We start from the raw sequence: 15751 nt of genomic DNA, 5'->3' as shown, positions 1-15751 counted from the left end.
TGGCACGCCTGTTTTTCTAAAGGCCAGCGGCTCCTTGGAGCCATTCTCACTACGTGTTCAGAGGAAGGAATACATCTTAGTCGCGCTCGGCGCGCCTTTATCTAGAGAGAAAAATAGCATGTGCCGTTTCATTTCCAGCAAGGGAGGCCATTACATACTTCTTCAGTTCCAGAGACAGGTCTTTTAGCTTCTTCTTCTGCCGGGTAATGGAACTGGAGCACTGCGTCTGCAGCTTTGTTAACTCCTCCAACTTCTGCTTATAAGAACGATGGGTTTCCTAATAAAATCACACAGAAATTACTGCTGGAATCCAAGGTGACATTAGCATAGTAACACACAAGATATTTGAGCAAACAGATACAGGTAGCTGATGAAGAGGAAGAAGGGAATTTTGTTTACTTACCGTAAATTCCTTTTCTTCTAGCTCCAATTGGGAGACCCAGACAATTGGGGTGTATAGGCTATGCCTCCGGAGGCCGCACAAAGTATTACACTTAAAAGTGTTAAGCCCCTGCCCTTCTGCCTATACACCCCCCGTGCTCCCACGGGCTCCTCAGTTTTGGTGCAAAAGCAAGAAGGAGGAAAAAGAATTATAAACTGGTTTAAAGTAACTTCAATCCGAAGGAATATCGGAGAACTGAAACCATTCAACATGAACAACATGTGTACACAAAAAAACAGGGGCGGGCGCTGGGTCTCCCAATTGGAGCTACAAGAAAAGGAATTTACGGTAAGTAAACAAAATTCCCTTCTTCTTTGTCGCTCCATTGGGAGACCCAGACAATTGGGACGTCCAAAAGCAGTCACTGGGTGGGTAAAATAATACCTCGTATGAGAGCCGTAAAACGGCCTCTTCCTACAGGTGGGCAACCGCCGCCTGAAGGACTCGTCTACCTAGGCTGGCATCCGCCGAAGCATAGGTATGCACCTGATAGTGTTTCGTGAAAGTGTGCAGGCTCGACCAGGTAGCCGCCTGACACACCTGCTGAGCCGTAGCCTGGTGCCTCAAAGCCCAGGACGCGCCCACGGCTCTGGTAGAATGGGCCTTCAGCCCTGAGGGAACCGGAAGCCCAGCCGAACGGTAGGCTTCGAGAATTGGCTCCTTGATCCACCGAGCCAAGGTTGATTTGGAAGCCTGTGACCCTTTACGCTGGCCAGCGACAAGGACAAAGAGTGCATCCAAGCGGCGCAGGGGCGCCGTACGAGAAATGTAGCGTCTGAGTGCTCTCACCAGATCTAACAAGTGCAAATCCTTTTCCCATTGGTGAACTGGATGAGGACAAAAAGAAGGTAAGGAGATATCCTGATTGAGATGAAAGGGGGATACCACCTTAGGGAGAAATTCCGGAACCGGACGCAGAACCACCTTGTCCTGGTGAAAAACCAGGAAAGGGGCTTTGCATGACAGCGCTGCTAGCTCAGACACTCTCCGAAGTGAAGTGACTGCTACTAGAAAAACCACTTTCTGCGAAAGGCGTGAGAGAGAAATATCTCTCATTGGCTCGAATGGTGGTTTCTGAAGAACCAGCAGCACCCTGTTCAGATCCCAGGGTTCTAACGGCCGCTTGTAAGGAGGAACGATGTGACAAACCCCCTGCAGGAACGTGCGTACCTGTGGAAGTCTGGCTAGGCGCTTCTGGAAAAACACAGAGAGCGCTGAGACTTGTCCCTTAAGGGAGCCGAGCGACAAACCCTTTTCCAGTCCAGATTGAAGGAAGGACAGAAAAGTGGGCAAGGCAAAAGGCCAGGGAGAAAAACCCTGAGCAGAGCACCACGACAGGAAAATTTTCCACGTCCCGTGGTAGATCTTGGCGGACGTTGGTTTCCTAGCCTGTCTCATAGTGGCAATGACCTCTTGAGATAACCCTGAAGACGCTAGGATCCAGGACTCAATGGCCACACAGTCAGGTTGAGGGCCGCAGAATTCAGATGGAAAAACGGCCCTTGAGATAGCAAGTCTGGTCGGTCTGGTAGTGCCCACGGTTGGCCGACCGTGAGATGCCACAGATCCGGGTACCACGACCGCCTCGGCCAGTCTGGAGCGACGAGGATGACGCGGCGGCAGTCGGCCCTGATCTTGCGTAACACTCTGGGCAACAGTGCCAGCGGAGGAAACACATAAGGGAGCTGAAACTGCGACCAATCCTGAACTAAGGCGTCTGCCGCCAGCAGGGTGGATTGATTTAAATCACGCCGATTTAAATCATGATTTAAATCACGATTTAAATCAAAAGATTTTTTTCTATTTAAATCGGATCGATTTAAATCATGATTTTAATCATGATTTAAATCACTGATTTAAATCAAAAGGTTTTTTTTTAATATAAATCACGATTAAAATGCAGAAAGATACTGCAACCATAGCTGATGCCACAGAAGTTTGGAAAGATTTAGAAGGTTCTCTAGATCTCTTGAACCTCTCAAACAATGTAAAGGTTGCAATACAGCACCGCAAGGACCAAGCATTAAAAGAAGAACACTATTTAGCCAATATCTTGCATCCCATCTACAGAGGGAAAAAATTATCTGAGGCGGAAATCAACTCTGCAATGGAGTGGCTCGCCAATACTAACCATGACATTGTGGCAACTGTGCTGAAATTGAAGTGTGAATCTGCACCATTTCAAAAATACATGTTTGCAGATAACGTCGTTAATGAACTAAAACCACTGTACTGGTGGAAGTCGCAATCACTTGTTCTTCCAGCAAAGATAATAAATCTAGCTACTCAGCTACTGACTGCATCGGCTTCATCCGCAGGAGTAGAGAGATTGTTTTCTTCATTTGGTTTTGTGCACACAACAGTCCGAAACCGCTTAGGAACTGCTAAAGCAGGACAACTGGTTTTCCTATTAAAAGTCCTAAATAAACAGTAGGCTTAAAGGACTGATGTATTCACTGAAGATGTTTGCTTACTTCAAACGTTAGAGATAGGCTATTGTTAAAAAGTACTTACTCTCTGTAGTTCAATTCTGAGTGTTTAATAGTGCAAATAAAAATTATTAGGTTTCATAATCAACTGTTTTAATATTTTTATTTGTGTAAAACAATTAGATTTGCAAAAAGACAAAGTTTTGCTTGTGTATAACTTGATTAAAAAATCTGATTTAAATCAAATGATTTAAATCAAAAAAATCTGATTTTTTTAAAAAAAATCAAGATTTTTATCCACCCTGGCCGCCAGAGCTCTGGGATCTTGAGACCGTGCCATGAACGTCGGTACCTTGTTGTTGTGCCGGGACGCCATGAGGTCGACGTCCGGCACCCCCCAGCGGCAACAGATCTCCTGAAACACGTCCGGGTGAAGGGACCATTCCCCTGCGTCCATGCCCTGGCGACTGAGATAATCTGCTTCCCAGTTTTCCACGCCTGGAATGTGAACTGCAGAGATGGTGGAGGCCGTGGCTTCCACCCACATCAAAATCCGCCGGACTTCCTGGAAGGCTTGCCGACTGCGTGTGCCGCCTTGGTGGTTGATGTATGCCACCGCTGTGGAATTGTCCGACTGAATTCTGATCTGCTTGCCCTCCAGCCACTGCTGGAACGCTTTCAGGGCAAGATACACTGCCCGTATTTCCAGAACATTGATCTGAAGCGAGGACTCTTGCTGGGTCCACGTACCCTGAGCCCTGTGGTGGAGAAAAACCGCTCCCCACCCTGACAGACTCGCGTCCGTCGTGACCACCTCCCAGGATGGGGGTAGGAAGGATTTCCCCTTCGATAATGAAGTGGGAAGAAGCCACCACCGAAGGGAAGCTTTGGTCGCCTGAGAGAGGGAGACGTTCCTGTCGAGGGACGTCGGCTTCCTGTCCCATTTGCGTAGGATGTCCCATTGAAGAGGACGCAGGTGAAACTGCGCGAAAGGAACTGCCTCCATTGCTGCCACCATCTTCCCCAGGAAGTGCATGAGGCGCCTCAAGGGGTGTGACTGGCCTTGAAGGAGAGATTGTACCCCTGTCTGTAGTGACCGCTGCTTGATCAGCGGAAGCTTCACTATCGCTGAGAGGGTATGAAACTCCATGCCAAGGTATGTCAGCGATTGGGCCGGTGTCAGATTTGACTTTGGAAAATTGATGATCCACCCGAAACTCTGGAGACTCTCCAGGGTAGCGTCGAGGCTGTGTTGGCATGCCTCTTGAGAGGGTGCCTTGATCAGGAGATCGTCCAAGTAAGGGATCACCGAGTGACCCTGAGAGTGGAGGACCGCTACTACAGTAGCCATAACCTTGGTGAAAACCCGTGGGGCTGTTGCCAGGCCGAACGGCAGTGCCACGAACTGAAGGTGTTCGTTTTCTATGGCGAAGCGCAAGAAGCGCTGGTGCTCTGGAGCAATCGGTACGTGGAGATAAGCATCTTTGATATCAATCGATGCAAGGAAATCTCCTTGGGACATTGAGGCGATGACGGAGCGGAGGGATTCCATCCGGAACCGCCTGGTCGTTACGTGTTTGTTGAGAAGTTTCAGGTCCAGGACAGGACGGAAAGACCCGTCCTTCTTTGGGACCACAAACAAGTTGGAGTAAAAACCGTGGCCCTGTTGCTGAAGAGGAACAGGGACCACCACTCCTTCTGCCTTCAGAGTGCCCAGCGCCTGCAGAAGAGCCTCGGCTCGCTCGGGAGGCGGGGATGACCTGAAGAATCGAGTCGGGGGACGAGAGGTGAACTCTATCTTGTAACCGTGAGACAGAATGTCTCTCACCCAACGGTCTTTTACCCGTGGCAGCCAGGCGTCGCAAAAGCGGGAGAGCCTGCCACCGACCGAAGATGCGGAGTGAGGAGGCCGAAAGTCATGAGGAAGCCGCTTTGGTAGCGGCACCTCCGGTGGTCTTTTTAGGACGTGACTTAGACCGCCATGCATCAGAGTTCCTTTGATCTTTCTGAGGCCTTTTGGACGAGGAGAATTGGGACCTGCCCGCGCCCCGAAAGGACCGAAACCTCGACTGCCCCTTCCTCTGTTGGGGTATGTTCGGTTTGGGCTGGGGTAAGGATGTATCCTTTCCCTTGGATTGTTTGATGATTTCATCCAAACGCTCGCCAAACAATCGGTCGCCAGAAATTGGCAAACTGGTTAAGCGCTTTTTGGAAACAGAATCTGCCTTCCATTCCCGTAGCCACAAGGCCCTGCGGAGTACCACCGAATTGGCGGCTGCAACCGCCGTACGGCTCGCAGAGTCCAGGACAGCATTAATAGCGTAAGACGCAAATGCCGACGTCTGAGTGGTTATGGACGCCACCTGTGGCGCGGACGTGCGTGTGGCTGTGTCAATTTGCGCTTGACCTGCTGAGATAGCTTGTAGCGCCCATACGGCTGCGAACGCTGGAGCAAAAGAAGCGCAGATAGCTTCATAGATGGATTTCAACCAGAGTTCCATCTGCCTGTCAGTGGCATCTTTGAGTGAAGCCCCATCTTCCACTGCAAGTATGGATCTAGCTGCCAGTCTGGAGATTGGAGGATCCACTTTGGGACACTGAGCCCAACTTTTGACCACATCAGGGGGAAAAGGATAACGTGTATCCTTAAGGCGCTTAGAAAAACGCTCATCTGGACAAGCATGGTGATTCTGGACTGCCTCTCTGAAATCAGAGTGGTCCAGAAACACACTGTGTACGCTTGGGAAACCTGAAACGGAATTTCTCCTGCTGAGAAGCTGACTCCTCAACCGGAGGAGCTGAAGGAGAAATATCCAACATACGATTGATGGACGCAATAAGGTCGTTCACTATGGCGTCCCCGTCCGGAGGATCAAGATTGAGAGCGGCCTCAGGATCAGAATCCTGATCAGCTGTCTCCGCATCATCAACCAGAGATTCCCCCCTCTGAGACCCTGCACAATATGATGATGTCGAGGGAAAATCTAAGCGAGCTCGCTTAGTCGGTCTGGGGCTGGGGTCTGTGTCAGAACCCTCAGCCTGGGATCCATGAGATACCCCGGGAGGACATTGTTGGTCCAGCTGAGGTGGGCCAGGGAACAAAGATTCAACAGAGTCCCTGTGCTGAGATACCGGCCTGGACTGCAAGGCTTCTAGTATCTTAGCCATAGTCTCAGAGAGTTTTGCAAACTCCGTCCCCGTCACCTGAATAGGGTTAGCAGGTGGCTCCCCCTGGGCCCCTCTTAGCAGAGGCTCCGGCTGAGTAGGTGCCACAGGGGCCGAACAGTGCACACAATGAGGGTCAGTGGAACCTGCCGGTAGCGGGGTCGTACATGCGGCGCAGGCAACATAAGCCTGTGTTTTGGCACCCCTGCCTTTCGTGGGCGCCATGCTATTATCTTCCCTGAGTAACACAATAGGGTATATAGCCAGAAATCAACTGTGCACCATACAGTGTAAAACATATATACCATAAACATATAATGTTACACTACTGCACAATGGGGCTAGCACCACAGGTGCTGCTTACCACCCGCCTAAAGCGGTTGTGAGGCCACCAGAGTCCCTGCCTGGGTCTCCCAGACTTTGTCCCCCTCTGCAGCGTCCGAGGAGCTGACGGGAATGGCTGCCGGCGTCCTGAGGAGAGGAGGGAGCCGTGGGCGTGACCCAGAAAGAGCGGGAACTGGTGCCCGCACTGTGCACAGTGAGAGGGGTGGAGTATGCAAAGCATGCTCCAGCCCTCAGTGCTGCTCGTTCTGTGCAGCGTCCCGCCCTTCCCCTGCCTGTCAGGGCTGTGGGCGGGAGGAAAGGAAACTAGGCCGCAAAAAGCCGGGGACTCTAGTAATAAACGCGGCCGCCGTAAAAGCGCGGCCGGCGTGAAAGTCCCCGGCGCACTACAAGTCCCAGCCGCACCGCAGTGTTTCCATGGCCGCGGCGGTCAGTGCGGCAGTCCCTATACATAAACACACTCAGCAACGCTGAGTGTGTAATGGCACATATTAACCCGGTCAGCGCCGTGGTCCCCGGTGCACTAGCACACCCAGCAAAGCTGGAGTGTTGCTGTGCGCTGTCCCCACAGGTATACAGAGTACCTCCAAGTAGCAGGGCCATGTCCCTGAAAGATACCCGGCTCCTATCCAGCAGGCTCCACAGGAGTTGTGGATGAAGCACGGTCTCAGTGCCTGGAGACCGATAGGATCCCACTTCACCCAGAGCCCTGAGGGGGATGGGGAAGGAAAACAGCATGTGGGCTCCAGCCTCCGTACCCGCAATGGATACCTCAACCTTACAACACCACCGACAAGAGTGGGGTGAGAAGGGAGCATGCTGGGGGCTCTATATGGGCCCACTTATCTTCCATCCGACATGGTCAGCAGCTGCTGCTGACCAATCTGTGGAGCTGTGCGTGCGTGTCTGACCTCCTTCGCACAAAGCAAAAAACTGAGGAGCCCGTGGGAGCACGGGGAGTGTATAGGCAGAAGGGGAGGGGCTTAACACTTGTGTAATACTTTGTGCGGCCTCCGGAGGCATAGCCTATACACCCCAATTGTCTGGGTCTCCCAATGGAGCGACAAAGAAATATGAAATAAATATTAAACACTTCACAAAATTTCTAAGTAAATACCGGTATATTTTTAAGGCTATATGCACACACGGAGTATTTGGTTGCAGAAATTTCTGCTTCAAATCTGCATCTCCTGGCAAAAAAAAAAATATAAAATGTTTTTTTCCTGCTTTTTTTTTTTTTTTTTAATACATTTGGGGTGGAAAAATGCTTCCAAAAACGTCAAAAGAATTTAAATGCTGCAGTTTTTCTGCTGCAAATGTGCAAGCGAAAAAAGCAGCATGTGCACAGCACTTTTGGATTCTCATTGACTTTGCTGGCATAAGGATAGGCATGCAGTTTTGTCACAAAGCTGCACTCAAAAACACAAAAAAAAACCCCACAATAAAACCACACTATGTGCACATAGCCTAAAGGTGCTATTGACATGAATTTCTCAACAGATATTGGTAACAACCCATCCAATTCACAGAGGCAAAGAAATGAAACCTTAGATGTTCATATATTTGGTAATAAATAATATTAATTATTATTATTAATTATAATAATAATAATTTTGTTATGTGTAAGGGCTAAGCCACACGGCGAGAAAAACAGTGCGAGTGGAGTGCGATAAAACATCGCATTCCCCTCGGACCAATTCTAGCCTGTGTGTCAGCACACATGGGCGATTATTTTCTCAGCCCTAATCGGACTGAGAAAACAATCGCAGCATGCTGTGATTGTAAGCTGAGTCTCTTTCTCTCGCACCCATTCAAGTGAATGGGGCGAGAGAAAAATCGCACTGCACTCGCGGTACACCGGTGTACCGCTAGTGCAGTGCGAGAATGGCTATAGCCGGCTACGCAGGAGAGAGAGGGAGAAATCCCTCCCTCCCCTCCTGAGTGCCGGCCCGCCCCCCGCAGCTGAGGTCTGCTCGCACAAACGGACCTCAGTTGCAAAGACACAGGCATGACACTCGGCTCTGCTGTACTGCCAGCACGAGCCGAGTCTCATGCAAGTGGATCGCAGTAGTGCCCGTGTGGCCCCAGCCTAATAATGAGAAATTACACTGAGAAAAAGTATTGAACACATTCAGAAAGAGGTGCAAAAAGCCATGGAAAGTCATGCCATCAGCTGAAATCTATCAGTAACTAAATTCATGTCACTTAAGGAATAATAATATCAAATGGTGCAACTGATGGCCTATAAAAAAGGTGTCTCAATAATAAGGTGCAACACAAGAAACATCTCATGATAGTTAAAACTGTTGAGCTGTCTCAAGACCTTCGTAACCTTATCGTTACAAATCATACTGATGGCACTGGTTAAAAAACTTTTAAACTATTGAAGGCTCAAGTGAACACTGTTGGGGGAAGGGGGGGGGCTAATCTGGAAGTGGAATAAACATTTCACCAGACCTGTGTGTGGTCAGTTTCTCTCTCTGTTAGATCACAGCCTGTTATGCCTCTGTCCAAGTGCTGATAGTTCTTTTGTCTTTACTTTGCCTTGAGGGGGCTTTACACACTACGACATCGCTAATGCGATCTCGTTGGGGTCACAGAATTCGTGACGCACATCCGGCCGCATTAGCGATGCCGTTGCGTGACACCTATGAGCGATTTTGCATCGTTGCAAAAACGTGCAAAATCGCTCATTGGTGACATGGGGGGTCCATTCTCGATTATCGTTACTGCAGCAGTAACGAAGTTGTTCCTCGTTCCTGCGGCAGCACATATCGGTACGTGTCATGCCACAGGAACGATGAAGCTCTCCTTACCTGCCTCCCGGCCGCAATGCGGAAGGAAGGAAGGAAGGAAGGTGGGCGGGATGTTACGTCCCGCTCATCTCCGCTGCTATTGGGCGGCGGTTCAGTGACGCTGCTGTGACGCCGCACGGACCGCCCCCTTAGAAAGGAGGCGGTTCACCGGTCACAGCGACGTCGCTAGGCAGGTAAGTATGTGTGACTGCTCTGGGCGATGTTGTGCGCCACGGGCAGCGATTTGCTCGTGTCGCGCAACAGATGGGGGTGGGTACCCACACTAGCGATATCGCTACCGATATCGCAGTGTGTAAAGTAGCCTTTACTCTTCTGTTTAACTTCCATTCAAGTGTTCACTTCCTCGTTTTGTTTGCCCATTCATATCTTTGGAGGGGCTATTTATATGCACCATGCACACGTCTTTATTGCTGGTTATAGTACTGGAGCGATGGATGTTTGGAGTCCCAGCTTTTCAGTTAAGGATTACTTCAAAGAATAATACTCTTGCTTTTTCCTGTGGCTTGCTGAGTTTCCATTCCCAGGATACTTTGTTACTTTTGGGATTTGGGGGGGATTCCATAGATTGAGTAAATCTTTTGCGTTTCTTCCATCTTCCCTGTACGACTGTGTTTACATGCACTGTGTCGCACTCTCTGCCTGTGTGTGTATGTCATTTATGTTTATTGTTGTTTGGTCTTACACTTTATAGTGGAGGGTACAGTTAATGTAATTCAGGGTCAGCAGACGTTGAGTGTGGGCACCATTGCATTATCTTAGGGTGCCAACCTCCGAGGTGATGCATGGATAAATCAGGGTTAGATTTAGGTCTTTTAGTCTGACTAAGGTCCTGTAAATTACAGGAACTGCACCTCTCCTAGTTTGTTCTTTACCATTTAAGTGGTAGGGCTCATCAAACTAACGACACTAGCAAAATTTCATGTAGTTGAAGGAAGGCTGAATCAACAAATGTACTGTGACATTCTTGATAAAAATCTACTGCCAACTAGCAGGATAATGAAGATTAAATGAGGGTGGACATTTCAGTAAGACAATGATCCCAAACACACAGCCAAGGAAACTCTCAATTGATTTCAGTGAATGGCCCAGCCAATCACCTGACCTAAATCTAATAGAAAATATATGTAAGGAACTGAAGCTGAGTTTATAGAGGGAGCCATTGGAACCTATTAGGAATATGAGCGTGTTTGTAGGGGGGTGGGGAGCGGTCCAAAATCACATCTGAGCAAAGCATACAACTAGATTCTCCATACAGGAGGTATCTTGAAGCGGTCATTACCAACAAAGGCTTTTGTATGAAGTATTAAAATTTCAGTACACATGTTCAATAGTTTTCCCCTGTGTAATTTTTTTATTACACATCACTAAATGTATGAACATCTATGGTTTGATTTATGCAAGTGTGAATTGGTAGGTTGTTCCGGACATCTGGTGAGAAATTCATGTCAATGGCATCTTTAGAAACGTAATAGCTTAGAAAATTGGTGACGTTTTCAATACTGTGTCTCAGAAGTCAGACAAGCCTACCAAACACACACACAAAAAAGCAAAACTACTGAAAAGAAGGAACCTGTAGAGTACTTGATGCTGCCCTCTGTGACAGGAACAGAGCAGTTGTAGTGTGATGAGGTCAAACTTATAGGATTAGGCCTAAGACACACGGCATAAAAATCAGAACGCATGGAATGTGATGTTTTATCACATTCCACTCAGACCAATATTAGCCTGTGTGTCAGCACTCTTGAGCTATTATTTTCTCGTCCCCAATCGGACCGAGAAAACAATCGCAGCATGGTGCGATTGTAATGAGAGTCTCTCTCGCACCCAAGTATAGGGGGGGGGGGAGAGAAAGATCGCACTGCACTCGCAGTACACCGGTGTACCACGAGTACAGTGTGAGAATGGCAATAGCCGGCTACGGAGGAGAGAGTGAGATAAATCCCTCCCCTCCGCAGCTCCAGCCCTCCCTTTCTCAGAGCCGGCCCACCCCCCGCATGATCGGACCTCAGTCACAGTGACACTCGCATGACACTCGGCTCCTGCTGTGCTGCCAGCGTGAGCCAAGTGTCATGCAAGGATCGCATTAGTTCCCGTGTGGCCCTGGCCTTAGGCTACAGTGCGGCGTGAAGCAGGACATTGAAATTGTGGTTTCGTATTCTATGATGTTATACTGCGACCTGCGATGACCAGAGAGTGGTAAATGCTTCCAACGGTGTTGAATTTTCTGTCATTGGTTTCAAGAAGTACCTGAATTACTTCCCAAAGACTCCAATGCAAGTCGCAAACAGCTAAATTTGCTATTTGGACATTTTGTACAGCAAAAATTATATCTGTAAAATAGTCATGATACAGCAAACTGCAGACAAGCTGCATATGACATGTCAGAGAATTGCTCTCATGCGACACAAATCGCCATGTACCTCCAGCCTTATCCTCACAGCACCTCGCTAGCCTTGAGCAGCAAGTAGTCAGTGATACTCATGTGTAGACTAAGCCGCCCCCTGTGGCTGTACAACGTACGGGAAGTAAGAGGTCAATCGGCACAATGTGTTGGGGAGCTGCAGCTCATGAATATCCCAGATTCCTAGCTGTCTGAATGCCACATAGATTAAAGTTCACAATACTATTTACAGCTATAGTGCCTTGAAAAAGTGTTCATACTCCGTGAAATTTTCCACATTTTTTCACATTAAGCCCACAGACTTAAATGTATTTTATTGTGATTTTAAGCAATATAACAAGACAAATTAGTGAGTATTTGTGAAGTGTAAAGGACACACTTTTCCAAATATTTAGAATTGGGACACATTTGTATTCAGCCACCTTAAGTCAATACTGCGTAGGATCATCTTTTGCTGCAATTACTGTTGCAAGTCTTTTGCGATCTGTCTCTTCCAGCTTTCCACATCTAGAGGATGACATTTTTGAAAATTCTTCTTGACAGAATAGCTATAGCTCAACAACATTGGATGTAGGCGTCTGAACAGCAATATTCAAGTCTTGCCACAGATTCTGAGTGGTATTTAGGTCTGGACTGTGACTGCACCATTCACACACAAATATGCTGTGATCTAAACCATCCATTGTAGCTCTGGCAGTATATTTAGGATCGTTGTCCTGCTGGAAGCTGAACCTACTCCCCGGTCTCAAGTCTTTTGCAGCCTCTAACAAATTTTTCTCCAGGATTTCCCTTAGCTCTATTAATCAGGAGTCCCCTTAATTATATCCATCAACTCTGATCAGCTTCCTTGTCCCTACTGAAGAAAAGCATCCCCACAGCATGATGCTGCCAACACCATGGTGTTTTCAGGGTTACGTGCAATTACCATATTTTTCATTTTATAAGACTCACCAGATAATAAGATGTACCCCAAATTTAGAGATAAAGGTAAAAAAAAAATAATAATAATAATAATAATAATAATAATAATAATAATAATAATAATAATAATAATAATAATAATATAGGGTCAATTTTATAATCCGGTGAGGTCTTACCGGGGAGGTGGAGCGGCAGCGGTGGTGGAGCAGGGTCAGAGAAAGCAGGGGCAGTGCTGGAGTGCAGCGGTGCTGTGGGCAGTGCAGGAGGGCCCAGATACTCACTTCCGGGCTACGGCGCTGCTCTGTGCTGGCCCGGCCGGCGCTGCTCTGTGTTGGACCGGCACGGCACTGGCCATTCTGAAGATGTCGGCAGTGCATGCGCAGATGAGAGCTTGAGACGAAAGCTCCATCTGCACATAAGCAGACTCTGGGCGCCATTATTTGAATCCCTTACCGCTGACATCTTCAGAATGGTTCGTACCTTGCCGCCCACCACACAGAGCCTCGCCGCTTGCCACCCATCGCACAGAGCAGCGCCGAAGAGAGGTCAGCGCACAGCACTATCCTGCCTCCTGTGACCATTCTCCACCACCCCCTGGTAAACTACATTCGGATTTTAAGACGCACCCCTCATTTTCCACCCAAATTTTTGGGAAGAAAAGTGCGTCTTATAATCCGAAAATTACGGTAGTTTTCTGCCACACATAGCGTTTTGCATTAAGTCCAAAAAGTTCTACTTTGGTCTCATCTGATCAGAGCACCTTCTTCCACATGTCATGTACGAGACACAGCTAAATCCTTGCTGTAAAACATTGCTGGAAGTGCTAAAGTTTATCAACCATGCAAAGGTTATATTGCTTTTCATTTATATTAATACAGGTAAAAACAATTATTATGCAATAATTCTAAATATTTCTATGTGTTCCTATTATTTCAACATTTACATGAGGCCAAAGACCCATAGACGGACTCTGTAGAAAATTATGCAAAATTTCAAACAGGTTTTCCCCTACTTCTCTATGGGCCACTTCACATTCCAGCTAAACAGAAGTTCCTGCTTCTGGCTAGCTAAAGATCCTTCTTAAAAATAAATAATATAATATAATCATATACACATACAGTACAGACCAAGTTTGGACACACCTTCTCATCTCTAGAACAACTGTTAAGAGGAGACTTTGCAGCAGGCCTTCATGGTGAAATAGCTGCTAGGAAACCACTGCTAAGGACAGGCAACAAGCAGAAGAGACTTGTTTGGGCTAAAGAACACAAGGAATGGACATTAGACCAGTGGAAATCTGTGCTTTGGTCTGATGAGTCCAAATTTGAGATCTTTGGATCCAACCACTGTGTCTTTGTAGAAACGGTGAACGGATGGACTCTAAATGGCTGGTTCCCACCGTGAAGCATGGAGGAGGAGGTGTGATGGTGTGGGGGTGCTTTGCTGCTGACACTGTTGGGGATTTATTCAAAATTGAAGGCATACTGAACCAGCATGGCTACCACAGTATCTTGCAGCGGCATGCTATTCTATCCGGTTTGCGTTTAGTTGGACCATCATTTATTTTTCAACAGGACAATGACCCCAAACACACCTCCAGGCTGTGGAAGGGCTATTTGACTAAGAAGGAGAGAGTGATGGGGTGCTAGGCCAGATGACAATGGAGAAACGGGAAAATGGACCCAGCACCGTTTCCAAAAATATGATAAAAATAAGGTTTCTTTATTGATACATGATTAATAAATATTATATGAAGACCATAATGGAAGGTGTAGTACATAGTGCTTAATGCATTTCGGGCTCCATAGAATTAAAAGCAAAAAAAACCAAAACAGTCCTTAATCATAAGTAGCCTATGTGTAGGAACCGATGGACTTATATAGTGGTTACTGACCTGGATGAGGAGATGAAACGGTTCAGGAATTAGCCATGCAAGGGTGTGTGTTCTGCATATGTTAATTAGATGAAGGGAAAAAATGTGTGCGATAATGAAAGTCTCATGCTATGATATGTATATCTGATTATAGAAAATATGTCAGGTATTGGCCTCCCCTAGAGGGAAAAAAAGCCATATGAAAAAGTGGAAAATATGAAAAATTAATGATTATGAAAAAATATGTAAGAAAAAAATGTGAGATATGAACAATATGAGAGATATAAAAAAAAATAATTGTAAGTTTGATGAACTTAAATAAGGGAGAGGGGATAGGATAAAAGGGAAATAGAGGGGAGTGGATGTATGTAAATCCAAAAATGAAAAAAAAATTGTATTTGTTATAAGTAAATGTAATGTTTTTATATTTATGTCGATTTATTTATTTATATGTAATTGATAGATTATTATTTCCATGTATTTTGTATCTTCATATGTTCTGAAAACACATTAAAAATCGAGAAAGATTAGAAAAAAGATAAAAATTAATTTTGCTGAATATGAATACTCTATTTCTAATGACATAATTATGATATATGAAATAGGAGTATATATATGTCAAGATATATCTATAATAATGTTTGCATGATAGATTATTGCATATAAATTTAGAAATATATGAAAATAGCAATTATATATAAACTAGAAGGTGGCCCGATCCTAACGCATCGGGTATTCTAGAATTTACGTATTGTGTAGTTAATGTATGATTTTGTGTTTATATTATATAAGCATTCTGTGTGTGTGGTACTGTGTGTGTTGCGCGGTTTGTATGGGTGTGGAGTGCGTGTGTGTGTTTTGGGGGGGAGGTATGTTTTGTGCAGTGTGTGTATTGCGCGGTATGTGCATATATTTATGTATGCCGCGGTGTTTGTGTGTTGGGTGTTGTGTGTGTGCGGCGTTGTCTGTGTGTGTAGGGCGGTGTTTGTGGTTCCCAGTGTGTATGTGGTGTGTTGTGCGGTGCGGCGGTGTGTGTGTTTTGGGGGGAGGTGTGCACCCCCATCGTGCTCCATCCCCCATGGTGCGCACCCCCCATCGTGCTCCATCCCCCATGCTGCGCACCCCCCATCGTGCTCCATTCCCCATGCTGCGCACCCCCCATCGTGCTCCATCCCCCATGCTGCGCACCCCCCATCGTGGTCCATCTCCCATGCTGCGCACCCCCCATCGTGCTCCATCCCCCATACTGCGCACCCCCCATCGTGCTCCATCCCCCATGCTGCGCACCCCCCATCGTGCTCCATCCCCCATGCGGCGCACCCCCCATCGTGCTCCATCCCCCATGCTGCGCACCCCCCATCG

The 15751-nt window shown here is 47.1% G+C and overlaps 2 protein-coding genes across 2 annotated transcripts in view; both read right to left on the bottom strand.

Annotated features, from left to right (window-relative positions):
- POR (cytochrome p450 oxidoreductase) overlaps positions 1 to 15751 on the bottom strand; it is a 438013-nt gene that overhangs the window by 61343 nt on the left and 360919 nt on the right. The gene's annotated exons all lie outside the window — the stretch shown is intronic.
- The window catches only part of TMEM120A (transmembrane protein 120A), a 72067-nt gene that overhangs the window by 44215 nt on the left and 12101 nt on the right, over positions 1 to 15751 (bottom strand). The window contains exon 2 of the mRNA XM_075334187.1: positions 159 to 277. Coding sequence (XP_075190302.1) covers positions 159 to 277 — 119 coding nt within the window. The remainder of the gene's footprint in view (positions 1 to 158; positions 278 to 15751) is intronic.

This window comes from Anomaloglossus baeobatrachus, chromosome 2 (assembly GCF_048569485.1).
Source record: "Anomaloglossus baeobatrachus isolate aAnoBae1 chromosome 2, aAnoBae1.hap1, whole genome shotgun sequence".
NCBI lineage: Eukaryota > Metazoa > Chordata > Amphibia > Anura > Aromobatidae > Anomaloglossus > Anomaloglossus baeobatrachus.
This window is presented reverse-complemented; position numbering and strand designations above follow the sequence as displayed.